This window comes from Protopterus annectens, chromosome 7.part1, assembly GCF_019279795.1.
Source record: "Protopterus annectens isolate FY-2018-M chromosome 7.part1, PAN1.0, whole genome shotgun sequence".
Classification (NCBI taxonomy): Eukaryota; Metazoa; Chordata; order Ceratodontiformes; family Protopteridae; genus Protopterus; species Protopterus annectens.
The window spans coordinates 231,229,828-231,257,296 of record NC_056740.1 but is presented as its reverse complement, the minus strand read 5'-3'; the positions used below and the strand labels follow the sequence as shown (position 1 = coordinate 231,257,296).

The 27,469-nt window shown below is 40.5% G+C and overlaps 1 protein-coding gene across 1 annotated transcript in view; it reads right to left on the bottom strand.

Moving 5' to 3' along the window:
* Positions 1–27,469, bottom strand: part of SELENOS (selenoprotein S) — a 352,333-nt gene that overhangs the window by 243,623 nt on the left and 81,241 nt on the right. Inside the window, exon 3 of the mRNA XM_044078683.1 lies at positions 14,495–14,601. Within this exon, the coding sequence (XP_043934618.1) occupies positions 14,495–14,601 (107 nt within the window). The remainder of the gene's footprint in view (positions 1–14,494; positions 14,602–27,469) is intronic.

Here is a 27,469-nt window from a genome sequence, read left to right as displayed (position 1 = left end):
AGTTCCGGATTAGTTGCTGCTATGTCATGTTCCATGCAGTCAGTTGCAACGTCTTTAGGTTTGGATGCATGATGCTGTAGTTGTTCTGAGTTAACATCAAAGGCATCAGGGGTATTGACCACATTTTGTCCCGAGACATGCTCCTCAGCAATGGGTACCAGTGTTGTCTTGGCCAGTTTGGAGCTATCAGGGTTATCCTTGGCCGTTCCTCCTTGATTTTTAGTAATACCTTGTGTATCAAGGGAAGAGGTGGGAATGCATATGCTGTCAGACCTTTCCAGCTGAAGGAAAGGGAGTCCACTTTCCATGCAAGTGGGTGGAATGTCCTTGTGCAGAATTTTTTGAGCTGGTGATTGAGAGGGGAAGCGAATAGATCTATCTGTGGCATTCTCCATTTCTTTGAGATGGTCTTGAAGATGTCCGGGTGTAGCATCCATTCGTGAGCATCCGAGGTGGTTCTGCTTAACATGTCTGCTAGAGTATTCTCCTTTCCTGGTACAAATATTGCCTGTAACTGGATGTTGTAGCTGAGTGCCAAGTTCCAAAGGTCCAAAGTCATTCTGCATAGGGGGTATGAATGAGTGCCTCCCTGTTTGTTGATGTACCACATGACTGTGGTGTTGTCTGTCCTTATCATCAAATGTCCTTCTTTGAGAAATGGTCTGAATTTTTGGATTGCCAGTTTTACTGCCAGCATTTCTTTTAGGTTGATGTGCAGGTGAAGCTGGTCCTCGTCCACAATCCTTGCGCATTTGTCCAGCATGTGAGCCCCCCATCCTAGGTCTGAGGCGTCTGTTGTGATGGTTTGGCTTGCTTGATAGTTGTGAAAGGGTAGGCCTGGGTTTGACTGGCATGCTTGAGCCCACCATAGGAACTCCTGTTTTAGGCATGGGATTAGTGGAATTTCTGCTTCTAGGCTGTGCCTGTGTTGGGACCATAAATTCTTTAGGTACCACTGTAGTTTTCTCATATGTAGTCTGGCATGTGGAACCAAGATTATGCAGGATGCCATGAAGCCCAAGGCCTGCAGAACTTTTCTTGCTGTTAGCTTGTTCTGTCTTGTTAGTGCCAAGAAGTAAAGAGGGAGTTCTCTTTGTTTTTCTGCAGTTAGGATTGCCATTTGTTTTACTGTGTCCAATTCCGCCAAGAATGTCCTTGTTTGGGATGGTATCAGCCTTGACTTTTGTAAATTGACTGTGTATCCCAGTGCTTGTAGCAAGTAAATGACCCTTTGTAAATCTGTTGTCAGCTTGCTTTTGTTGTCCCCTTGTAGCAGGCAGTCGTCCAGGTAGGGATAGATTTGGATTCCTGTAGTCTGCAGTGGCGATTACTGATGCCAGGCATTTTGTGAATACTCTGGGCGCAGTAGATAAGCCAAAGGGCAATGCTGAGAATTGATAGTGCTCTGATCCTGCAAGAAATCTGAGGTATCTTCTGCAAATTGGTCGAATGGGGACGTGCAGGTATGCCTCCTTGAGATCTAGAGTTACCAGCCAACACTCCTTGCCCAGCATGGGAAGAAGTTGCTGTAGGGTCAGCATTTTGAATTTTGGGACAATGATGTATGTATTTAAGGTGGACAGGTCGAGAATAGGTCTCCAACTTTTTTCCTTTCTTGGAACTAGGAATAGTCTGCAGTAGAATCCTTTGCCTTGTTCTGTTATTGGCACTCTTTCCACAGCTCTCATCTTTGTTAATTGCATTATCTGCTGTAGAACTTCTGTTTTTTGATTTGGAGGCAGGTTTGGCATTCCTCTTTTGACTGGTAAAGTGTGGAAGTGGAACCGGTAACCTTGGTCTATGGTTTGCAAAATCCACTTGTCTTTTGTGATATAGTGCCAGTTCTTCGAAAATAAGGTTAATTTTCCGCCTAATGATGCTGCTATTTGTTCCCTGGTAGGCGGAGTTAGAATCAAGTCACTGTGCTGTTGTAGTGGTAGTGGCTGTGTCTTTGCCTCTGTTATTACCTTGCCACTGTCGTCCTCTGTAGGCACCCCCTCTGGATTGATTTCTGCCTCTGGAACGTCTATTCCTGCCCCTTTGGGATCTTGTGGAGTCAGGAAAGGACCAATTTTTGGCAGGCCAGTTCCTACTAAACCTTGGGGGCTGAACCTGCAATAAATCTTTAACCGTTTGTACAGATTTTGCCTTTTCTTCCATTTTCTTCATTACCTGCTGGGCAGGTGTACCAAACAAACTGGCCTTATCCATAGGAGCATCTAATAACTTAGCTTTAACATGATCTGGTAAGACCTGTTCCTTCAGCCATGCATGTCTTCTTATCACTGTGCCAGTCATGGCTGATCTAAATGAAGCCTCCAGTGCATCATAGCCACATTTTAAGGAATGGTTACTAACCTGTTGTATGTTATTTACCATTTCTAATACATATTTCTTATCTATAGAGTCATCAGAGGATAGCTTTTTAGTTAACTGATCAAGCATAAACTCTTGGTATTGTATCATGTGAAACTGACAGTTTAAAGCTCTAGCTGAGAGAGTAGCGGAGATGTAAACCTTTTTGCCCCATCTGTCTAAAGACCTGGCTTCCCTTTCAGAAGGAATAGGGTTTTTTGCTGTGGTCGAGGCTACTGCCTTAGGCCCCTGGGTTATAGTTTCGGGGTCTGCAAGTGGGGCCTTGTATAGGTGATGATGAGTGTCTGGTACCCTGTAAAATCTATCTGGTTTGACAGGGGCTGGAGGTAAGGAATCTGGAGCAGTGCAGACATCATTAAATGCATCGTCCACAACAGAGAGGACAGGAGGTATAGCTAAGGGCCTGTGTTGTGGAAGGCGCAGAAAGGTCCTAACTCTTTTTCTGGAATCTGAGAAATCCTGTTCCTGCCATTGGAATTGTTCTCGCATGGCATGTAAGGTTTCCCCAAAGGAGAATTCTTCTGGTGGAGAAGTAGCTGGAATGGATTCTTCAGCATCTGAGTCTTCATAATTGGAGAAATGAGCCTCTGGCTGGTCTGTAATATCTGAGTCATCCACAGAATCATCAGAGGACACAGGCTCGGGGGGCTCTGCTCTAGGTCTCTTTTCTGGGGGCTGAGAGGCCCTGTCTGGGTGAGATTGAGATCCCCTGATTAAGGATATTAAATCTTCTGCCAGAGTAAGCATTTGTGAACTAGAAGTGGGCCTTGTTGAGGGGGGTTTAACAGGCACTGATTTAGTAGATTTGGCTGCTTTAGCCCTGGCAAAGGCCTTAATAGACATGGCTGCAGGAGGCCTAGCAGCACCACGTGCTGGGGTAGAGACATCCAAAGGGATGGTGTCTGATAAGTCACTAGTAACTACTGTTGTAGGTAAAATTTCTGAGGCCGATTCAAGTAAGGTAGTAGGAACCTCAGTAGTAGTCATTGATTCGGCTGTACTTTGATCAGTTTTCTCGGTTTCAGCCGAAACCGAGACACTCGCGGTTTGCTTAACCATGGTTTCGGCGAAACCGCGGACCGCGAGTGTCGGTCTTTTTCTTTGCGTTTTTTAACCAATTGGGTAGTCGGAGGATCCGACGGCATAATGTACGCAAAGTCTGAGCCGAAAAACTGTTCAGCAAACTCCGACCGACGCCTAAGCGTCGCCGGTTGAATGAGCACAGGCCGAACAGGCTGCTACGTCGTGGTCTGGGCCTAAACAAGGCAAACAGTAAGAGTGGAAATCTTTATGAGATATTTGTTTCCCACAAGTTAAACAGTTATTGACCTTTTCTGACATCGGCTGAGGCAAGAAAGAGTCTAACGGGTACTTAGCTTTTAGAAGTCTTGAAGTAGTATTCGGTAGTAGTAATCTCTGGATCTGACCGACCGGCACTTGCGAACAGCTTCTGCTTGGCGCCACGGCAAGAAAGACTGGGGAAAATGGCGTCGGCTGATGCCTTTATACCCGAAGACCAGCAGAGATGACGTCGGGTGAAGTGCGACATCAGCCGAAGCCGGACCCGGACTTTGGAATCCGGCCGACCGAGGGGCTGCCTGACGACAGGACAACCCAGTTGTTATGACTGCAGATGCATCCATGAAGGACATCCTGGAGATATACTGGGAAACTTTGTTCATTTTTATGAACTATATGAAGCAAAGGCAGATTAAGAGGGAAAGACAAATGAAATAAGGGATTTCCCAAGCAAGCTCCCACTACAAGGCTTGGACCAAAAATCTGCAGAACTGCTTGATATAAGAAATTACAGAAGATGAGGTAGAAACAATATATATATATATATATATATATATATATATATATATATATATATATATATATATATATATATATATGTATATATGGATCTAGGACGTTTGCTCGAATAAGCAAATGTCCAAATCCATAATAACCGAACACACTTTAAGTGCTTTTATCGAAAAAGCGCTTTCATTAAAGAATGTTACAAAAAAAAAAAACACTACATTAACATTTTAGCAGGGGGGCTGTGCCCCCACACCCCCCCACTTTAATATTCTCCCTCCGAGACCGCACTACAGTGGGGAAAAGGGAATTTTCCCTTGCCCGCACCATAGTATAGCATCGGCAACAGGCTTACTTATGCGAAAGTGCTTCTTCGGTGAAAAGCACTTTCACGCAAGTATGTCTGGCCATTTGGGTTTCGGTCGTTTGCTTATCTATATATATATATATATATATATATATATATATCTATCTATATATATATCTATATATATATATATATCTATCTATATATATATCTATATATATATATATATCTATCTATATCTATCTATCTATCTATATATATATATAATTTTTTTTTATATACCTATAATTTATATATATATATATATATATATCTATATATATATCTATATATATATATATATATATATATATATATATATATATATATATTTTTTTTTTTTTTTTTAACATGTTTGCTCTGCTGTGGTGGTGCTGCGGTGGCGTCACCTCACAGTAAGACGCTGTCTGGTTCGATTCTCAGCTAGAGCGTCTTCTGCGTGGAGACATGCGTGAATGGGCGTACCTTCGTTGAAGGTTGTGCGTCAGGGCTGGTAACTCGGCATGTAAAAATCAACTACCAATCAATTAGTGGACCGGAGTTCCGCTGTGGCGACCCCTAACCGGGAAAAGATGAAAGACACCACCACCACCACAACAACATGTTTATTGAACTGTCACTTAAGACACTAGTAAACACGTTTATATTAAAGAAAACAAACCATATTACCCCATTCCTAGTTACAAACATTATACATCACAAAGTATTGCCAATTCAGCATTACTAAATTTCTCAATTCCTGCCTTCCCTTAAATCTCACTCCTCCAAAACATTGTACCGCATGCTTTTTTCACACAATTTTCATTTTTTTTCTATGAGAAACTTGCTACTACTCTTTTTTTAAAGATCCCACTTCCAGTTCCTTTATCTCTGTTACAATATTCAATACTTCAAATACAGTTGATTTAGACCTTGATTTTCATTTTCTAGTAACTGCTTTTTTTGGCAGCCACCAGAATTAAACTTAGCAAGGCCTTGCAATGTCTAGGCAATTCAGATCTTGTATCCCACATCAAAAACAAATTTCCATTTATTTGCTCACCCAATATTTCTAGAAGAGTACTCTGTAGAGAATTTAACATCTGCCAACTCATGCTCCCAAAACAGGTGTCTCCAGTTACCTCTTTCTTTCCATTACACAGCCAACATTTGCCATCTACCCGAGGAAAGATTCCGTTGAGTCTGCTTGGGGTATAAAAATACCTGAACAAGCACTTCCAATCAAACTCCTACATCTTTTAGACATTGTTGCATACTTCAGAGCCACACATACATCCTCCTGTTTCCTTGGGAATTCCTATCCAATCTCTCTTCCCAATCTTTTCTAACCTCTTATGATTGTTTTCTATAGTTTGTTATCAGGCAATAGTTTATATGCCCTATTATCACTTTTGTTTAACAGCAGCTTCTGTTCTAGATTCAACTAAAAACTCTACCAGTGCAGGTCTTTCACTTGGGACTCCCCACTCCCTTTCTCTTTGCCTATGCTTTGATATCAATCCAATATGGAACGCAGTCTGTAGCTGCAGTCCAAATGTCTTTTTTTGGCCTCTTCCTATTCTAGTACCTTTCCATCTCTAGTTATTTCTTCCTAATACCTTGGTTCTTTTGCCAGTTTTCCCCAACATATTCCACCCCATTGCCTATTCTCTGTACCCCTAACTGAAGTCATCCCTACCGATAAAATCTCCTTTCGCCAGTCTCATGCTGGCTTAGTTCTTACAATACTTTTGGATACTATACGACTATAATATTCTGTATGGTTTTTGACATTCTCTTTAAGGATCTGCTTCCAAAATCCCAGTCTCTCCTTATTTCTTGAATTCTCCCCTTGTTTAGGCATCATCACGTTCCACTTTGATTTACAGCTTCCAGTTTGTGTTATGCACATGACCCTTAACTGTGTAGCTCTAAAATATCCCTTCAAAATCAGGTAATCCTAAACCACCTTGTTCTGTTGGAAGAATCAACTTATCCCACTTAACCCTTGCCCTCTTCCCCTCCCAGAAAAAGTCCTTCAACTTTTTATTAATTATTGTCCACAACTTCTCCTCTGGTTGATAAAAATATGCATGACCAATACATAAAACTAAAGGGACTAAACATTTTCAGTGCTTGTATCTTGCTATACACATCCACAAACAAAAGCTTCCAGTTTCTCAGTTGCTGTATTACATTTTGTTTAGTCTTTTCCCACATATCCTTAGTTGCCAAACAGAACCCTTTTTAATCCATACTTCTAAATACTTCATTTAATTGTGTCCCATAAATATTGGTATTGCTGGACCATTTCATGTATGGGTACACAGTTTACAGCTACAGTCTTTGTTTTATGTTCATTAATTTTATATCCCAAAAAGACTTGAAATGGTCTCAAGGTGTTCTTTTCTGGTTTTATCAAGTACAAAATAATACCATCTGCAAATAAAGCCAACCTTTCTTGATTATCATACCAATTATATCCTTGTATTTCTGAGTCTCTTATTTTCTTTGCCAATGGCTCTAAATACAAACCAAATAAAAGGGAAAGAGGACACTCCTGCCTGGTTCCTCTTTTCAGGCACAACTTGTCAGAGGGGAGCCCTTCCACTTTAATTTCGTCTCCAATCCTTCATATATCCCTCTAATTAACCTTATTATTGCATCAAGGAATGCATAGGGTTCCACTGCTCTTCTCATTTAATCCCAGCTTACTCTGTCAAATGCTTTCTCTGCATCATCAAGACCTACTAACAGTGATATTCCGTGAATGCTGTCAAATGTCTGCCTCCCCTCCACAAAAAACACTGATCCATGTCTATCAATTTTGGCAACACCTCTGCCATCCTTTTAGCTGTTATAGGCATAAACACTTTATAATCATGATTAAACACCAAAATTGTCTATATTAAGCTGGGTCTGATTGGTCTTTACCATCTTTAGGCATTACTGCCAACACAGCTTTCTTCCAGGAGCTGGTGCTTCACCTCCTTCTAAAATACTAAACATCCCAGATGTTTATCACTTTCTTCCCTCCTAGATTCCAAACTTTCAAAGGAATAGCATCTATTCCTGGAGAATTTCCTGCAGATTGGTTATAGGTCAGTTTTACCTCCTCTCCTCCTATCTTCACTGCTTACTGTTGAGCCTCATCTAGCTCTAACCTTGGCATACCTAAATCTTCCATAAATAATTCCATTTTGTGCTCTATCTTAAGTTCCCCATTTCTCTGCTTTATACAATTTTTCATAAAATTTCTGAAACACCTCTAATACCTTTACAGGGTCTCTGGTTATTTTTCTTGTTATACACTCCCTAAGTTTGGCAACAACCCTTTCAATTTCTGTTGCCTAAGTGGATGTGCTAAAAATTTTTATGTAATGGCGTTATCAAAAAAAACAGTTGCTTCACAGCAATCTTGCTAAACTCATGCATATTATCCACATACTTACTTATTTTCTTTTACGCCCTCTGCAGTTGCGCTTCTTATTGTTCTGGGATATTCCCCTTATTCTGAAATATTTTAACTTTGTCAACCCCTTTCAATAATTCCTATTAGAGGTGGAAACAATATTAAGGAATCAAAACAGGGATAAAACCTCCAGGAACTGAGGATTTATCATTACAAATATACACACTGGTTAAATATAGTTAAGGACTTTACCAAACTAGCAAATTATTTGTGTGTAACTGGAAAGACCCCAAACATGTGGAAACAAGTGACCATCGTGGTTAAATCATAAACCAGATAAGGATCCTTCTCAGACTGTGTCATATGGAGCAACATCTATGTTTAATCATGACTACAAGTTAACTTATTTACTGCACTGGCTACAAAAAAGGTCATCTCTTATCCTTACCTCACTGACTGAACTAGAAAGACTGGCTGATTCACCCTCAATAGATTATTGAAAATCAGTACACTGGTAGAATATGAAAAAAGGTTGACAAAGTTTGTACATGAAATAGCCTGCAGCAAGGTTTGCTGGCAGTATCTATTTGAAGTACCAACTGTACTAAATGAGTGACTTCAATAATAGGCTTAGTTTCTGGTGTCATTCTAAGGGGATATGGTATCTGTCAGCCTGGGATGATATGACCAACAGACCTCAATGCTTTGCCAAAGATGGTCCTCATCTGTCATCCCTGGGATTTCGGCTACTGGCCAAGACTCTTGCCACCCCCACAGTGCCTTTTTTAGGCAGTGTCTCAAGGACAAAATTCCCAATGTAAGAACTCCATCTAAGAACAACTTCAAGGATTTTTTTGCTAAACATTAGGAGTCTTAACACAAAACTGCATTCAATGGAAGCAGTACTCACCATGGAAGAAAGACATTTGTGCAGTCACAGAGACCTGGTTCAAGGCTCTGGACAGCACCCCAGCCATATCAGGCTACAGCTCCTTCCACACATTCAGACCAAAGACTGAAGGTGTGAAAACAAAGGAGGTGGTGTATTAATATTCATTAAAGATAAACACAGCTGTGGATTGGTTAGACAGCATGATTCCCTGGAGATACTTCAGGCTGAATTAACTGTTGGTAGGACACCTACTGAAGTCATTTCCGGCTACAGGACCCCCTCCATGAATCAGGACATCCACAATCCCTATTTGTATCTACTAGAGTCTATCAAGATACAACCACACCATGGATTTGGGTGACTTTAAACTACCCATCCAGTGACTGGGAAAATTACTCATGAGGAAACTTACTTGCCCAAAGGTTCCTTGACTTCATAAACTCCATTGCCCTGGACCAGCTAGTTGACACCCCCACAAGCGGTGCCAACATCCTGGATCTGGTGCTTACCAATATGGGGGACCACTGTAGCACCCACATTGTGAGGTCTTCCCTGATGAGATCTGAAAGACCACAAATCAGTGTCATTCAAAGTTACTATCACACCTGACCCCCCCCCCCCACCACAGCACAAACCAACTAAAAAACTTCTCCAAAACAGATTAGAACTTTTTACGGGATGGTATAAATAGCTTCACTGCACCTCCTCCCTCAGATGAAACTGGCATCTACGCAGAGTTCTACACAAATGCTTTATACAAACACCTAAACAACTGCATTGATGTGGCCATAACTGATGGGACCAAAACAAGCCCCTCGAGGAAGAGCAAACCTGTCTGGTGGATAACTGCTATTAACAGGCTTTACAACAAGAGGAAGAAATTGGTGTCTAAGAGTAAGAGGGAGTGAGCCCCAAACTGGAAACATTCCCTCTTCAGCTTAAACAAGCAAATAAGACTCTTTGTGAATCCCTCCAAAGCTAACTATGAATCCAAATTAGCATGCTCAACCAAGGACAGCCATAAGGTGTTCTTTAGTTACATCCATAACCTAAAAGAAAAGGCTTAGATTTGTGCCAAACTGGTAGCTAATGATACCACATATACCAAGCCTGTGGACATTGCTAACGTGTCAGCAGACAGGTTCTGTGAAAACTTCACTACTTTATTGGAAATGCTGCATATCCGCAAGTCAAATGGTACACAGGTTACTTGCTCTAATACCCTTAACCTGGTATGTGACATTAATAGAACCTGCTGGATGGACAGATTTGTCTCCCATGGGTTACCACACCTTTGGAACAGGCTCCCCCACTTCATGTCAAGCACAGCATCTCATTGGCCCTCTTCAAATGCACTCTGGATTTGATGGGTAACCATAAGTTCACCCCAGGGGTTCCACCTATGCCCTCTTGGACAGGGGTGATAGGTGCTGATCATGGAAATAAGGGGTAAAACTTGACTAGGCTTGTAAAGGCCCTAGGGTCATTACCCCAGTAACCTCCTATGGTCCTATGTAGCAGGCTTTCCTGAGAAGTGGGTGCATTTAATAAAATAATTCTTTTATAATGCCTCGGGCACAAATTTAGGCAGGAAATAGACTTTCAAAAAAAAAAAAAGTAGGAAGCACCACACAGGGATGTCCTCTTCTCTTATAATTGCTTTTTATCTTGAACTGCTGGCAGGAAGGCTGAAGAAGATACAAGTAAAGATCTATGAAATTGCAGGCATTTACTCACAAGCAGGCACCATATGTGGAAGACCTGCTTCTTATATAACAGATCCTGAGAGGGATTTGGAAGTAATACTTCATGAACTTTGATCTAGAAATGTAAAATTGCTAGATATTAAGATAAATGCAAACAAGACTAAAGCCATAAAGATCGATTATTCAGCTAGTGATGGGTTGGCATGAAGATTACCCTTTTCTGATGGACTCCAATCAGCTAGTTTACTTAGGACTGAAGTTAGCAGACACAATTGAAGAGTCATTGTCCTTTACACTAGGGAGTATTTTAAGTAAAGTAAAAGCTCTACATGGGAACTGAAATAACATTTATAGATGAGACAGAAAATCTAGTCATTTCATTTGTTCATTCTGCCAAAAGTACTATATTCATATCTTGGGGTTTTATCTCTCCCTCCCTCTGATGAGATGTTTTAAAAAAGCACTAAAAATTATATGGATGGAAAAAACAAAACTCTGGTGGCATGGAACACTTTCAACAGAAGCAGAAGTGTTAGAAGTCCCCGATTTTGAGACACATTGCAAGGCAGTTTTTAAGCTTAAAGTCTTACAGAGGATACTGGATGCAAACAGTATTCCTCTGTCCTAATATAACAACTGGGAGGGATTAAAGGGATGTATAATGTATTAAGGGACAGAATGCTGGACAGGAAAAGGGGCAGAGAGAGAGAGTGGTGGAGACACCAACGTGGTTTAATGACTGGGATCCAGCAAAAGTGCAACATAAATGTGGTTTACATGCTTTTAACATTTACAGACTTCTGAAGGTTTGTAAGGAATTAATGTACGCACAGGAAGAAAATGATGTGGGGAAAAATACATGGATAGGGCTACAGACTATGAAATAAATATACAGAACTGCAAAATAAAATCATCAAATAAGCTGATGGCTTTGAAACGGTTTACAATCCAAACGGACAAATATCCAATATTTGTCATTTGCTGGATAGAAAAACTGGCAATAACATCCCGGTAAAAAACAGTCATAAGTAAACTACATAAAATGTTAAAAGAATGAGGTGTGGCAAAGAGCCAAACAAGTCTGGAATTATTTGAAGGAAGAGTTAATTTATTTATGCAGATCAGGACAGGATACAAAAGTGAGGCAATTTAGATTTTTTGTTTAGAAATGACTAAGCAACAAGTTATAATGCCAATAATTGCACCACAAAAGGAAGCAAAAATCCAAAGATATAATGCCAGTAATAACTGTTTTGTTAAAAGCAAAACATAATAGGGACTAGTTGTTACAAATCTGTATCTTATAACTCCAGACTACCGAAGGGAAGAGCACCTGCTCAAACTATGTTTTTGCAAGACTTTGGCTTCACTGAGTGGATAAAATCAAGGAAATACATTTAAGAGGATTGGATAAAAATCAAGGAAATACCTTTAAGACTCACTAAATAATTTTAGACTTCTGCATGACTTTCTAGACTGTACCCATGTGTTACACCAGTTTGCTGGAGATACAAAACTTACATACATTATATAAAATTCCCTGTTAAATATATTTTGGTAATATCCTAAATTAAAACAATTTAAGGGGGAAAGACATAATTTGGGTAATGTTATTTGGTCTGGAAAAGTGGCAATTACAGCAACTCTCTAGACAATTAATCAAGATAAACCAGAAGGAAAAGTAAATGGAGCAAGGGCTTGTTGGATTTCTTATTTCCAGTGTAAAAGAAAGGAAGGAACTACGGGCATCAAGCAAATGTGATACAGCTGAAAAATGAAACCACTGACATCAAATGTTGAAATACAAGGGGAAAATCATGTTGAAGTGGATACCTTGTTTACTTTAGGTGGAAGGGATATCCATCATCAATAATCAAGCTAAGGTTGTTGTATGCCACACTATTTTCCTTTGTATTTATTCTTAAAATGTTACTACAAGACCAGTCATCAACTGCAATTCCCCTTTTGGGATGTATCTTGTTAAACGCATCAAACAAATAGATAGACCGCCATCTTTAAATTTAGTGTCTTGTAAACTTTTCACAAGAGATGATCTTCTTGCGTACTCTGCCATTAAAGGCCCAATTGTCTTGGACTTTGTTTCTGCTAAAGTTCAACATTTCCATCAGTACTAGAACCAGGGATCTAAATCTTCACTAACAGAGAAATAGCACATGAGGAAGGGACATGTTTATAACCCAGCTCCTACCAAAACCCTAAAAATCTAAAATAAATTTCCACCGCATCCTAAGCAGTGCAACTCACCATCTCTCTTTAAACAGATTAAATGACCAGATGGATATCCACAGATTTACTCCAAGTCAGACCAGTACTTCCCTCATGAAGAAAGGTGATGCTGCCTAAGGGAGGACACCAGCAAGGCAAGAATGGTCATGAAACCCAGTGGCCTTGTAGTATCCTAGAATCTATTAGAAAGTATAATGTGTTCCAAATCAGTGTTTATTGTTGATATGTTACCTGATTAACAGTTAAAAATAAATAAAAAAATTGTGGTGCAATGTTATCTGTGAAATGAGCATATCAACATAATTGCAAATGTTTAAAAAAAAGCTCTTAAGACATTTAGGCACTTTAATGTTTATATGATTTGGGCATTTTAATGTTTATATGAAATCATGCAGAAACCTATGATGCATGGAGATAAAAATAAAAACAGCAATGTGCACACTGGAAGAAATGCATCATGATGGATAAAAAAAAAAAAAAACAGATCAACCATGTACAGCAAAGGCTAGGAGTTGGTTCCTTTGGTATACTTTTAAAAGTGTTATCCTCAAAGACAAACACTTATTGTACCACATAAAAGCTTTCTTTCATATTAAAAAATAAAATCTAGTAGTTATCTTTAAAGACATACAAATTATATTACACATAAGAAAACAGATAATATAGGGCCATCACTAGATTCTGTGCTATCTACAGTCAGAAGGGGCATCCTGCTACTATTAATATGTTCCACAGCTGTAACAACTGTATCTTCTCAACATACAGATTACTTTAGAAAAAAAGATGTACAGTTTCATAAAATAAAACCCATACAATTGTCTGACTTTTAAAATGTTTATAGTCATGCACTATGTAATTACTAAAGAAACAGCAGATTATAATGCCAATAACCGTTTTGTTAAAAGCAGAACATAAGGGTCTATATCACATTGTCGAACTTTTAAAAGTTTGAATTTCACATGGTCGACACCATATGATCGAACTATTAAAAGTTTGAATGTTTCAACGGAGATCTCCGTACAGTGCGGAATGGGAAGATTTCCCTTTTCTGCACTGTCGTGTGATCTCGGAGTTGGTATATTTAATGAGTGGGGGGGGGGGGCAGTCCCCCACGATGGGGGTGCAGGTGGGCTTGCCCCTTTGCTTAAACCATTCAGGTAGGTTTTTTCCTTTGGTATATTTTTTTTTATGAAATATTTTCAAACTTTTAAAAGTCTGATCATATGGTATCGACCATATGACGATCGAACTTTTAAAAGTTCAATTATGTAATACAGAAGCAAACTGTTACAAGTCTGTTATCTTACAACTCCAGACTACCGAAGGAAGAGCACCTACTCAAACTACTAGTTTTTGCCAGACTATTGCTTCACTGGCTGGATGAAAGAGGAGATAACTGTGGAAGAATTATGCAGTGCACAGACAGCCCAAGTATAAACTGTGCGCACATGCAAATACTAGGAAATGAAAAAACAATTCTAACAGAACAGCAGAATTTTGTTGAACATGGACGCTTTATTCTGAACGTTCACATCAAGGATACAGATCAGGAATGGCATTATCACAGTAAGTAGCTTTCTATATTAAAGAATGTTATTATAGTGAGTATTTTTTTCACTCTGTACTTCTACAACACAGTTGCAAAAGGCATGCTTATACTATCTGTACTTAAATGCACTTTTGCTAGTAAAGGTTTTTGTTTTAATGTATACAATAATGCAACTACTTACTTGTTTCTGTTTTTCTCTGTATAACTCTGCTTTGGCATTTAGTTCTTCCTGCATCCTACGCCGAGCAGCTTCTAGAGCTTCCTCTCGTCTTACAACCACTGAAGGATCTAAAAAAGGATTAAATTAATCCAAATTACTGTAAATGACAAAAAACAGAAATAATGCTACTTAAACCCAAACACTTCAGATTTACACGCAATTCTCAATGAACACCAACTATATGAAATTAAAAAAAAAATACTTCTGTGTCAGTTTGCCATTTCTTTCATCTTCAATGGACATTTTTTTGACACAAGAAAAAAAAATGAAAAATAGTATGCCCATTCATGCTGGGGGTTGTACAGGCATGAAAAAATAGTATGCCCATTCATGCTGGGGGTTGCATAGGCATCTCAGGTCCCACCGATGCTGTCAAGCATCTTAAACAATCCCATGCCCAGCTGACTGGCATGCCCTTTCATTTCCTCATAAAGGGCAAAGGTGGACTCACAAAGTCAAAGCCATGTCATGTCATAATGGGGTTTAGGGACCCTTTTAGTTTTAATTCCTTAATCTGCAGTAGCCCATTCCCAACAAAATAATCACATGAGCATACCCTATACCAGAGTTCTGTTTGCATACTCCCAGCTCTGTTGCCCTTTACTTTGGCATTCCCCTAATCTCCCTGATGGCAGAACCATTCAAAAGTTCCAAATTTCAACCCTTGAGAGGGAAAGTACAGTTGTGTACACTTGATGTTTGAGTGTATTCACTGTTAACCAAACGAAATTGCCCACACACCACCAAGGAAACTCGCAACACTGCTGGAGACCAAGAATTTAATGAATGCACAGAAAAATAACGCTTATAATCCAAATAAGTTTTCGATATAAATCTTCATCAGAAACAGTAAATCAGCCTGCTTGTTGGTTTTTATTGTGCATACTGATTGACATACAATTAATTAATTATGTTAATTGAAAAAGGTATATAACTGGAGCAATCATTCAGTGTGTGTTTTTACTGTTTCTGATGAAGATTTTTATCGAAAACGTATTTGGATTATAAGCGTTATTTTTCTGTGCATTCATTAAATTCTTGGTCTCCAGCAGTGTTGCGAGTTTCCTTGGTGGTGTGTGGGCAATTTCATTTGGTTACTAGTCTCTTTTTATTGCCTCCATCTTTCTATTTTTGGTTTTTGTTTCGGAAGCGATGGCAGACACCACGGAAGCAGCAACAGATTCGGAGCCTCGTTTTGACACCAGGGGAGAGCTAAAAAAGGTTATCGGTCAGCTCTCACAGCTAGTGGAGCTTCTTACTCCAGTTTGTCACTCCCTGGTTGGTGTGTCCTCCGAACGGAGGGCTACTACACAAAAGGATTTACCATCTCTAAGTACAGGGCAGCGTGATTCCTGTCCTAATACTGGTGTACACAAAGAAACTGGCAGTTCCGTTTTGACTGGTAGTCAAACATTTGCAGATTTTCCGAGACTTTTACGTAGCGACAATTCACAAGCAGGCAGCAATATTAAACCATCTGCGGTTTCAGCAGAAGGCTCTACGGAAGTTTTAAATCAAGGTGACTTTTACAATAAGCAACCAAACCTTGATTTTCAAGGTTTTTTAAAGAAAAACTATGATATTAGTGTTATTTCTAATAACAAGACCAATGCTCTTAAATCTTACAAGCAAAGTCTTGATGATTTATATTTTTTTTCTGGATAAATACAAAAGATTGGAATGTGACTGTAATTATTTGAAAGAATGCCTCAATAAGAAGGTTGTGCCTAAAGGCTTGAGACTTTCTAAATTTCCTAACAAGGTTGAGGAAGGGTCTGATTTTCATTTAGAATTAATTAAGATATTTGATAAATGTGGATTTGATGTCATTAGAGCAATTATCAAAGAGAATGAGAAGGTGATGGCAGGCATTTTGGAAGAAATGGAGACTATTAACAACCAGATAATCAATGATCTTTTATTTCAGGTAGAGGAAGAAAAGCAACAGTATTATAATATTTTTTTACAAATTGATACAGATTGTATTACTAACATGGATAGGAAAAGGGGCAAGTTGGCAAGAGATATTAAAGAATACAGGGATCAAGTAGCGTATCCAAAACCTAGTCCCTTTTCCAGGTTCCGAGGCCCCAAGACCACCAGGGACCAATTACGTCATCATTCACACACATTTGATCAGGAAAATAGAGGTGACCCTTTAGACAACCCTTTTCAAGAAGAAGAGTGCCCTTTAGATCAGGGACCCCCACTTCGCCGATCCAATCGGATCCGGAATCAGAACCAGAATTATTACAATCAAAGGGGTTACAACAAGAGATAAACAGTAGTGATACCATTACTCAGGAGGGCAACATTCTTGAGTTTCATAACTACAAGATGTTCAATTACAGTAGCATTGAGGTACAGCCAGAACATTTTCAGCTCTTTTCCAAAGGATTTAAATTTGTGCCAAACAGGAAAGCGAGTATTGCCAGGTCTATTATAGACCTTAAATTATTTCTCAGGAAACAAAATTTACATTTATTATTTAATGGGCAAAAGCCAGTTGAACCTTCCAATTCAGAACTTAAAAGGAAAAGTGTTTTCAACCCCCCCCTTCATCCTCAATTGAAGAATTTCGGTAACTTACTGGAAAAAGAGATAAGGAATACCACTGCAGCACATTATGTTATCTCCAACTTAACTCAGGTGGAGGAGAAACTGTTGAATAACATAAAAAATGATGGTAATTTGAGGGTGATGCATCCTGATAAGGGTGGGGGGACGGTACTTATGGACAACATCATCATTTACGAATCAAAGATGAGGGATTCTTTACATGAGACTAACAAATACTCCAAGGCATCTATCAATGAAGTTAACATAGCTAAAAGCAAAATACATTTGATGTTACAGGATTTATTGTTAGATGGTTCCATTAGTATGGAACAATTTAATTTCTTGTTTAACAAACAACCTCGGGTACCTACAGTTTTCGGTATACCAAAAGTCCACAAAAATCCCATGGACCCACCGCTTAGGTTAATTGTTTCAGCAGAAGGTTCTATTACAACACCTTTGGCAGCATTTGTGGACGATAAACTTAAGACTTTATCATATGCTGGTGATGCAGTCCTTAAAGATTCTTGGGACTTTTTGAGGTGTGTAAAACCACATCTTTACACACCTGAAAGTACAGTTTTGTACCTACCATAAATGTAGATGTTCGAAGATCCACATTGCTGCAGTCATAACCTGTGGGTAGTCCGCTGTCCTCGGTCGGCCCGAATACCAAAGTGTTAGGCTGGCGTCGGTCATGGTCGCTCAGATCTGACGTCAGTACGCCATGGTATTAAAGCGCATGACCGACGTCATATCCTCAGTCTTTCTTGCCCCAGATGTCAGAAGGCCCTAAAAAGAAAGGCTATAGCCAAAAACAGAAAAACCTCCAAAACACATGTACAAACAATATTTACAACCCAAACCATACAACCACTCCAAACTACAGAGGGGAAGGAGGGAGGGTAAATTGGACTGCAGCAATGTGGATCTTTGAACATCTACATTTATGGTAGGTACAAAACTGTACTATGTTCTTCATCTCACATTGCTGCAGTCATAACCTGTGGGTAGAATCCCAAAGCAAAGGTAAAGGGAGGTTGGCAAAATTATAAAGCATTGGGAGCTGCTAACATGCCCTGTAAGACTGCAGTGGCAAACCCAGCCCTAGATTTGGAATAAAGAGGGAGATGGTAATGTTTAGAAAAAGTGTGCACTGAACTCCAAGTAGCTGCTTCCAAAATATCTTTAGTAGCTACACCCCTTAAAAAAGCAGTTGAAGTGGCAGTAGCCCTAGTGGAATGAGGTCTGATTCCAGCCGGAATCTCCTTACCATGATGAGAATAACAAAAAGCAATACAATGGCCAATCCACTTAGAAATAGTTTGTTTTGAAACAGGTTTCCCTTGTGCGCCCAAAGCAAAAGAAACAAATAACTGTTGAGACTGTCTGAACCCTTTAGTCCTGCTCAAATAATAACGCAACTGCCTGTGAATATCCAAAGTGTGCAAAATTTTCTCCCCTTTATTTTGGGGATCAGCATAAAAAGTAGGCAAATGAATAGATTGGTTCAAGGCCACATTTGAAACCACTTTAGGCATAAAAGTAGGGTTAGTACGCAGAGATACCCTATCCTTATGAAAAATCAGGAAGGGTTCAACTGCCATGAGAGCCTGTAATTCATAAACCCTTCTAGCAGACGTAATGGCCAACAAAAAAGCAGTCTTCCAAGACAAAAACTTCAACTCAGATGTAGCTGCAGGTTCAAAAGGAGGTAAAGTAAGTTTTTCCAACACAAAATTGAGATCCCAGGAAGGTGTAGGAGCTCTACGCGGGGGTCTTATGTTCTTTGCCCCTCTAAGGAATTGCTTAAACAAAGGATGAGAGAATAATGGTGGGTCACAGTCATAGTGAGCAGAAATGGCCGCAGCATGAACTTTTACAGAGGAGAAAGACAAACCCTTGTCTAATAATTCTGTAAGATATTGAAGTGAAACACTCAAATTAGGCCTGGAAACATCAAAGCTCTTTGCTTTGCTCCAAATAAAAAATCTCCTCCATTTATCAGCATAAACTTTCCTTGTACTAGGCCTCCTGGCCTCCAAAATGACATTCAAAACTTGTTGAGGAAGCTGCGACCCTCCAGGTTCTAGAACAGAATATGCCAGGCTGTCAGATGCAGGGACTGTATCCTGACATTGAGGAAATGATTGCCTGCCTGAGACAAAAGGTGTGGAATTGAAGGCAAAGGCCAAGGAGGCTCCCGTACTAAACTCCTCAGCAGAGGGTACCAGTGCTGCCGTGGCCAATCCGGAGCTATTAGAATCATGGAGGGCTTGTCCTGTCTGACCTTCAAGAGCACCTTGGGAAGAAGAGGCAGAGGAGGAAAGGCATAGACGGGAAGATTGCTCCAACTGAATGATAGAGCATCCACTTTCCAAGCTGTTGGATGAAACATCTTTGTGCAAAACTTTGGCAACTGGAAATTTAGTGGAGAAGCGAACAGATCTATGTCTGGAGTTCCCCATATCACTGTCAACTGTCGAAATACATGAGGATCCAACTTCCGCTCGTGGGGATCCACCATCTGTCTGCTCAAAACATCTGCTAAGGAGTTCTGTGCTCCTGGCAGAAACCTTGCCTGAAGAGTGAGGTGCAAACTGAGAGCAGTCTCCCACAAAATCATAGCTTGCCTGCAAAGAGGGCGAATGGGTTCCCCCTTGCTTGTTGATGTACCACATGACAGTTGTGTTGTCTGTTTGAATCAACACTTGTCCTGGGTGAAGTAGATCCTTGAAAGACATCAATGCAAATTGGACTGCTAACATCTCCTTCAAGTTGATATGTAAATGTTGAAGTCTGGCAGGCCACGTGTCTTGAACCCATTTTCCATTGAGGTGTGCTCCCCAAGCCTTGTCTGAGGCATCTGTCGTTAAGATCTGACTCGCCTCTGGTCGGGTCACAGAGAGTGCCTTGTTTAGGTGACATTCCTGAGCCCACCACAAAAATTCCTTTTGAATGCAAGGTATTATCTGAATGACAGTGTCCAGATCATGGCAGTGTTGTCCATACACTTTTGAGATACCATTGTAGCTTCCTCATATGCAGTTTGGCATTGGGAAGCACCAGAATACAAGATGCCATGAACCCCAAGGCTTGAAGGACTGTCCTTGCAGTCAGCCTGGACCATAGAGACAATTGTTGGAAGTAAAGTGTAAGATTTCTTTGCTTGTCCGGGGTCAAAAAAGCCATCTGGGAGGCTGTATTCAGTCTCACACCCAGAAAGCACATGTCCTGAGAGGGTACTAGACTGGACTTTGTTTCGTTCACAGAATACCCTAGGCACCTTAACACTGCCATAACATACTGTAGAAGGTGAAGTAGCTTGTTTTTGTCTTGAGCAAGTATCAGGCAATCGTCCAAATAAGGATAAATTTGTATTCCTCTTACCCTTAAGAAGGCTATCACCGGAGCCAGAACCTTTGTGAACACCCTGGGCGCAGTAGATAAGCCAAAGGGCAATGCAGAGAACTGATAATGTAAAGTCCCAGCCAGCAGGAATCTCCTGCAACTGGGCCTGATAGGAATATGAAGATAAGCCTCTTTGAGATCCAGAGTTACCATCCAGTGATCTTTGCCCAACAGAGGCAGAAGTTGTTGCAACGTCAACATTTTGAATTTTGGAATGTCCAGGTATGTGTTGAGGATAGATAAATCCAAAATTGGCCTCCAAGTGTTTCCTTTCTTTGGTACAAGAAACAGGCGAGAATAAAATCCTAGGCCCACTTCTGACAGAGGGACTTGCTGTATAGCCCCCATTTGAAGAAGTAAAGAAATCTGTTTGTGAGCCTCCACTCTTTGCTGAGGAGGAACGTCTGGCATGCCTTTGAAAGGAGGCAATGTGTGGAAATAAAACTTGTAGCCTCGGTCTATAATGTCCAACACCCATTTGTCCTGGGTGACTAAAAGCCAGTTTTGCCTGAAGAGTGCCAACTTTCCTCCCAGAGGAGCTGCCAGACAGGAAGGATCTGGCAGCTGAAGATGCAGGTCATTGGGTCTGTTTACGAAAGGACTGGCCCCTGCCCTCACCTGTAGATTGTGCAGGGGAACTCCATGGTCTAGGCCTGAAAGAACCCTGAGCTCTGCCCCTACCACGTCTAGATCTGCCCCTAGACTGTAAATCAGAAGAAGGGTAAGCCCATCCCTTAGTAGGCCAATTTCTGCTAAACTTAGGAGGCTGCACCTGCAAAAAATCCTTAACAGTCTGCATAGACTTAGCTTTGTCTTCCATTTTCTTTAAGACTGACTCCACAGGAGAACCAAACAAAACTTCAGACTGCAGAGGAGCATCCAAAATTCGAGCTTTAACATGCTCTGACAAGTTCTGATCCTTAAGCCAGGCGTGCCTACGAATAACTGATCCAGTGGCAGCCACCCTGGAAGAAGTCTGTAAAGCATCGAAACCACACTGCAAAGAATGCTTACCCACCTGATCAGAGGCATGAACCAAATCCTGTAATTCCTTACACTCTATGCCCTCTGCCAAAGCATCTACCTTAGATTTTAATTGAGTAAGGAGAAAATTCTGGTACTTCAACATATGAAACTGGCAATTCAAAGCCCTCATTGCTAGAGTGGAAGAGGTATACACTTTTTTACCCCACCTATCCAAAGCTCTAGAATCTTTATCTATAGGAACTGGATTCTTTACAACAGAAGCCCTGACACCCTTAGGTCCCTGGCTAATAGTTTCTGGGTCAGCCCTTGGGCTCTTATACAGATATTTATGAGCCTCTGGCACTCTGTAATACCTATCTGGTTTAACTGGCAGGAGGCAAAGAGTCTGGATTAAGGTAAGCCTCAGAGAAAACATCCTGAACAACATCCAAAACAGGAGGTATAGCCAAGGGCCGATGTTGTGGTAAAACAAAATTCCCTAAGCCTCTTTCGGGAATCTGAGAAATCCTGACCTTCCCATTTAAAATGCTCCCTCATAGAATGCAGGGTTTCTGAAAAAGAAAAATCCTCTGGAGGAGAAGCAGAAGGACTGGAATCCTCTGCGTCTGAATCAGAATAAGGAGGAAAATCCTGAATGTCTTCAGCCGAAGACTCTGAGTAATCTGAAGCATGCTCCAAACTTTCCACCTCTGGCTCCACCCTAGGCCTCTATCTGGAGGGGGCATAGAACCCCTGATTAAGGAAATCAAATCTTCTGCCATTTTAAGCATGTGTTTTTTAGGTACAGAACCTGCAGAACTAGGACTGACACCAGAGGAGGACAAACCAGGCCTGACCTTGGAAGGTACCTTAGAGACAGAAGGGGAAGGCCTAACCACCTTATGCAAAGAAGGGAGTACAGCAACCTGAGAGGCCCCCTCAGCCTGACCCGACTCCTGAGAGGCCACATCTTGCAAAATTAACGGCTCCCCCTGAGACTCAGCTGAAACCTCGGCTGGATCCACAGATTCCACCGTAGTTTCTAAAGAACCAGCGTCCGGAACGGACGACTCATCCTGCTTGGACTTTAACGATTTTTCCTTGCGCTTCTTAGCGGTAGCAGGCGTCGGAGGATCCGACGGCATATTGTAATTACACCGCTTACCGAAGACAAGTCTAGCACAATCTAACCTACGTTTAATGGTGCTTATTAAATCTAGCACAAAAGAGACACCCGACTACGTCGTGCTCAGGCCCGAAACAAGGAATACAGAGAGTGGTAATCCCTATGCGGTATCTGTTTCCCACAAGAAATACAATTATTCACTTTTTCTGACATCCGGAATTAACTGAGGCAAGAAAAACAAAAATATTCTAACGGGGTACTTAGCCCAACTTGGTTTTCGGTCTGAAACTCAGAATACGAAAATTTCAGAATGCCGAACGGCACTTGCAAACGCTGCTTCTGCTTCGGACCATGCGGCAAGAAAGACTGAGGATATGACGTCGGTCATGCGCTTTAATACCATGGCGTACTGACGTCAGATCTGAGAGACCATGACCGACGCCAGCCTAACACTTTGGTATTCGGGCCGACCGAGGACAGCGGACTACCCATAGGTTATGACTGCAGCAATGTGAGATGAAGAACATCTTATTTTTGCCACTTTGGACATAGTGGACTTATTTGGTTCTATTCCACACGAAACTGGATTGTTATGGCTAGAACAGGCCATTATTGACAAAGGTACATTGTCTCATGGAGATTTTACTAACTGTCTCTTATTCATGGAAACCATTTTGAAAAATAATTTTATGTATTTTCAGGGCGAATTTTTTCGACAAAATAAAGGTGTTGCAATGGGCGCCAAATGTGCCCCAACATACGCCAATATCATTTTGAATTGGTGGGAAAAACAATTTATCTTGGATAGCCCATTTACCAAATGTTGGTCTATGTAGAAGAGGTTTTTAGACGACATTTATATTTTTTGGACAGATACTGAGGAAAGATTCTTTGAATTTCTGGACTACATAAAGGGCACGACTAATTTTTTGGAATTCAATGCAGAACAACTGATATATTTAGATATTATACTTAGAAAGGAAGAACAAGGATTCTTTTCTTCAAGTATACATCGTAAGAAAACTTTTTCCAATTCATACCTCCACTACAGAAGTGCTCATCCACATTTCCAAAAGAAAAACCTGGTGAAAGGACAACTTGTAAGGGTCTGTAGAATGACCTCTGACGACCACGAATTCACGAAGGAGTGTAGTATTGTGTGCAATATGTTGGCCGATAGAGGGTATCCTAAACCTCTTCTGGATGAGTTAGTAGCAGAGGTAGTAAGGGAGAGGCACAAAAGATTTGCTCCTATTTTAGGACAAAATCTACCTGCCCCAATGGACACTTTCAATAATCCCAAATACCACCCTTCACGATAGAGCCTACATACTTGATTATACAGGTGATTCAGGTCCTATTACAGAACTGATTTCAAGGGAATGGGGGAGATTTGTTCAATTCACAGATTTACCATTCAACAACCAAACCCCCTTGAAATTCATTTACAGGAAAGACACCAATTTCAAGAAAATCTTTGAATTTGGAGGCCCTAGGGTCAATAATACAGGTCCACATGGGGCTGGTACGTACAAATGTGGGTTTTGTTCCCAATGCCCAAGGATACATAATAGAAAAGATTTTTTCTTGGAAGCCAGGAACAAAACACTTACAAGTAGGGGTTCTTTCAATTGCAATAGCTTTGGAATAGTTTATTTGGCTACCTGCAATTTCTGTACTTCCTTTTATGTGGGCAAAACAGAAAGGAAATTGAGATGTCGTATTTATGAACACTTATATGAAATTAAAAAGCAGAACATGAATAACGCATTGTATAGACATCAAACAACTTGCCCTCAAGCAACATTTTCCTTTTTTGTCCTAGATTCTGCGCCCAAAGACCCAAGGGGTGGTTTATGGGAGGACAAATTGGAATACAAGGAATTGTACTGGCAAATAGTTTTGGAATGTAATAAACTTCCGGGACTTAATGACTTTTTGTCTATCAAGCCAGTATTGAAACTCAGATCAGCTAAGTTATGAAACTAGAGGTTTATTTACTCACTATCACCACTAGGTGGCAGCACACATTCTATATGCTTTTTGTATATACATTTTAAAGTTTAAGAGCTGTGGTTAACTTTTTATTCAGATTGTTTTTCCAATTATGTACATAATACCACGATAATATAATACACAAACATGTCTTACCATATTAATTTCACTACACCATTCTATTCAACAACAAAGGTTGAATGTTAATAATTTTTATTAACTTTTATTAGGTTTTCAGTTAGGTTGTGTGTGTGTTTTTTAAAATCAGCCTGCTTGTTGGTTTTTATTGTGCATACTGATTGACATCCAATTAATTAATTATGTTAATTGAAAAAGGTATATAACTGGAGCAATCATTCAGTGTGTGTTTTTACTGTTTCTGATGAAGATTTTTATCGAAAACGTATTTGGATTATAAGTGTTATTTTTCTGTGCATTCATTAAATTCTTGGTCTCCAGCAGTGTTGCGAGTTTCCTTGGTGGTGTGTGGGCAATTTCATTTGGTTACTAGTCTCTTTTTATTGCCTCCATCTTTCTATTTTTGGTTTTTGTATTCACTGTTACAGTCATTACATTTGGGTAATCTGCTGGCAGGTTGCCCTCAGTCGGCCCGAATTCCAAAGTCTTTGGTCCTGCGTCGGTTGCTGTCTTCTCTTCCATGACGTCAGGTCATCAGGGGTATAAAACAAGCAGCAGACGCCATTTTCTTTAGTTTTTCTTGCCTGCGATGTCAGGTGCCCCCAAAAAGGTAGCAATATTATTTTTATATATATATATATATATATATATATATATATATATATATATATATATATATATATATATATATATATATATATACATACATGCATCAATATAAATTTTACCTTCATCTACAAGCAAATACACCACATAGGCTGTAGAAGATAGAGCAGGAAAGATAAACTGTAGAATGACAGGGGGATGAAGGGAGGGTAACCTGGACTGCAACAGTGAATACACTCGAACATCTACATTTATGGTAAGTGTACACAACTGTACTATGTTCTTCGTGTTTCACTGTTGCAGTCATTACATTTGGGTAGAATCCCAAAGCTATGGTTGGGAGGCTGGAGCTAAACAGCATTAGGTGTGGCTATAAGGCCCCTGCAGCAGTGCAGTGGCAAAGCCTGCCCTGGACTTGGAGTAGAGAGGCAAATGGTAATGCTTTTGTAAAGGTGTGGACAGAACTCCAAGTAGCAGCCTCTAAAATGTCTTTGGGTGGTACTCCTCTGAGAAAGGCTGCCAAAGTAGCTGCAGCTCTGGTGGAATGAGACCTAATGCCCTTGGGCACAGGTTTACCATGGTGTAAGTAGTAGAAACGGATGCAGTGGCTTACCCACTTTGAAACTGTCTCCTTTGAGATAGCCTTTCCTTCTGATCCTGCAGCATATGACACTAGTAATTGCTCAGTTTTTCTTAGAGCTTTTGTCCTGCTCAAGTAGAATCTTAGCTGTCTATGCACGTCCAAGGAATGCAGAATTCTCCCCTTTGTTCTGCGGATTTGGATAAAAAGTTGACAAATTGTTTGGTTAAGAGCCACACTGGAAACCACCTTGGGCATAAAAGTAGGATTTGTTCTCAGAGACACCCTGTCTGGAAAAAATATGATAAAAGGCTCTACAGCCATGAGGGCCTGTAGCTCTGAAACTCTTCTTGCTGAAATAATTGCTAGTAGCAGAGCTGTCTTCCATGATGAGAACTTTATATCAGTGGTAGCAGCTGGCTCAAATGGAGGCAGGGTGAGTTTTTCCAACACATAATTGAGGTCCCATGCAGGTAATGGTGATCTTCTAGGAGGCCTTAGGTTTTTGGCTCCTCTAAGATACTGCTTTAGTAAAGGATGAGAAAAGATTGATGGCTCTGTATTGTAATGAGCCGAAATGGCAGAGGCATGGATTTTGATTGATGAGAAAGATAGGCCTTTGTCAAACATCTCAGTTAAGTATTGTAATATCTGAATAATATGTGGGGTCTTCTGAATCATTTCCTTATGCTTGATTCCAAGCACAGAATCTCTTCCATTTGTCAGCATAAGATTGTCTAGTACTAGGCCTTCTGGCTTCCAAAATGACATCCATCACAGCTTTTCTGAGAGGTGTTGTTCGTATGCTTACATGATTAGCCATGCTGCCAGGTTCAGAGTCTGTAGTTGATTGTGCAGGATCTGATTGTTTTGCTGGGACAGTAGTTGTGGTCTTTGAGGCAAGGTCCAAGCTGGGTATTGAGACAAGTTCCTTAGGATTGGGTACCAGTATTGGCGGGGCCAGTCCGGGGCAATTAATATCATCTTTGGCTTCTCTTGTCTGACTTTTAGGAAGACCTTGGGAAGAAGAGGCAGAGGAGGAAAGGTGTAAACTGACAGGTTTTTCAAACTGAAGGATAGGGCATCCACTTTCCATGCTTGTCTGTGATAAGTCTTTGTGCAAAATCTTTTCAACTGATAATTTTGAGGAGAGGCAAATAGATCTATGTCTGGGCTCCCCCATTCCTCTGTTGTCATGCTGAATACTTTTGGATTTAGTTTCCACTCGTGAGGATCCATAAGGTTTTTGCTTAAATTGTCTGCCAGAGTGTTCTGTTTTCCTGGTAGGAATTGAGCTTGAAGATTTATTTGGTAGGTCAAAGCTGTGTCCCACAGTGCCCTGGCTAATCTGCAAAGGGGGTATGAGTGTGTGCCCCCTTGCTTGTTTATATACCACATGAATGTGGTGTTGTCCATCTTTATCAGTAGTTGCCCTGGACAAAGCAAGTCCTTAAAGGCTGTTAGGGCATTTTGAACAGCTAGCATCTCTTTCCGATTGATATACAGATGCATTTGATTTGGTGCCCATATGCCCTGAATGCATCTTCCTGCCATG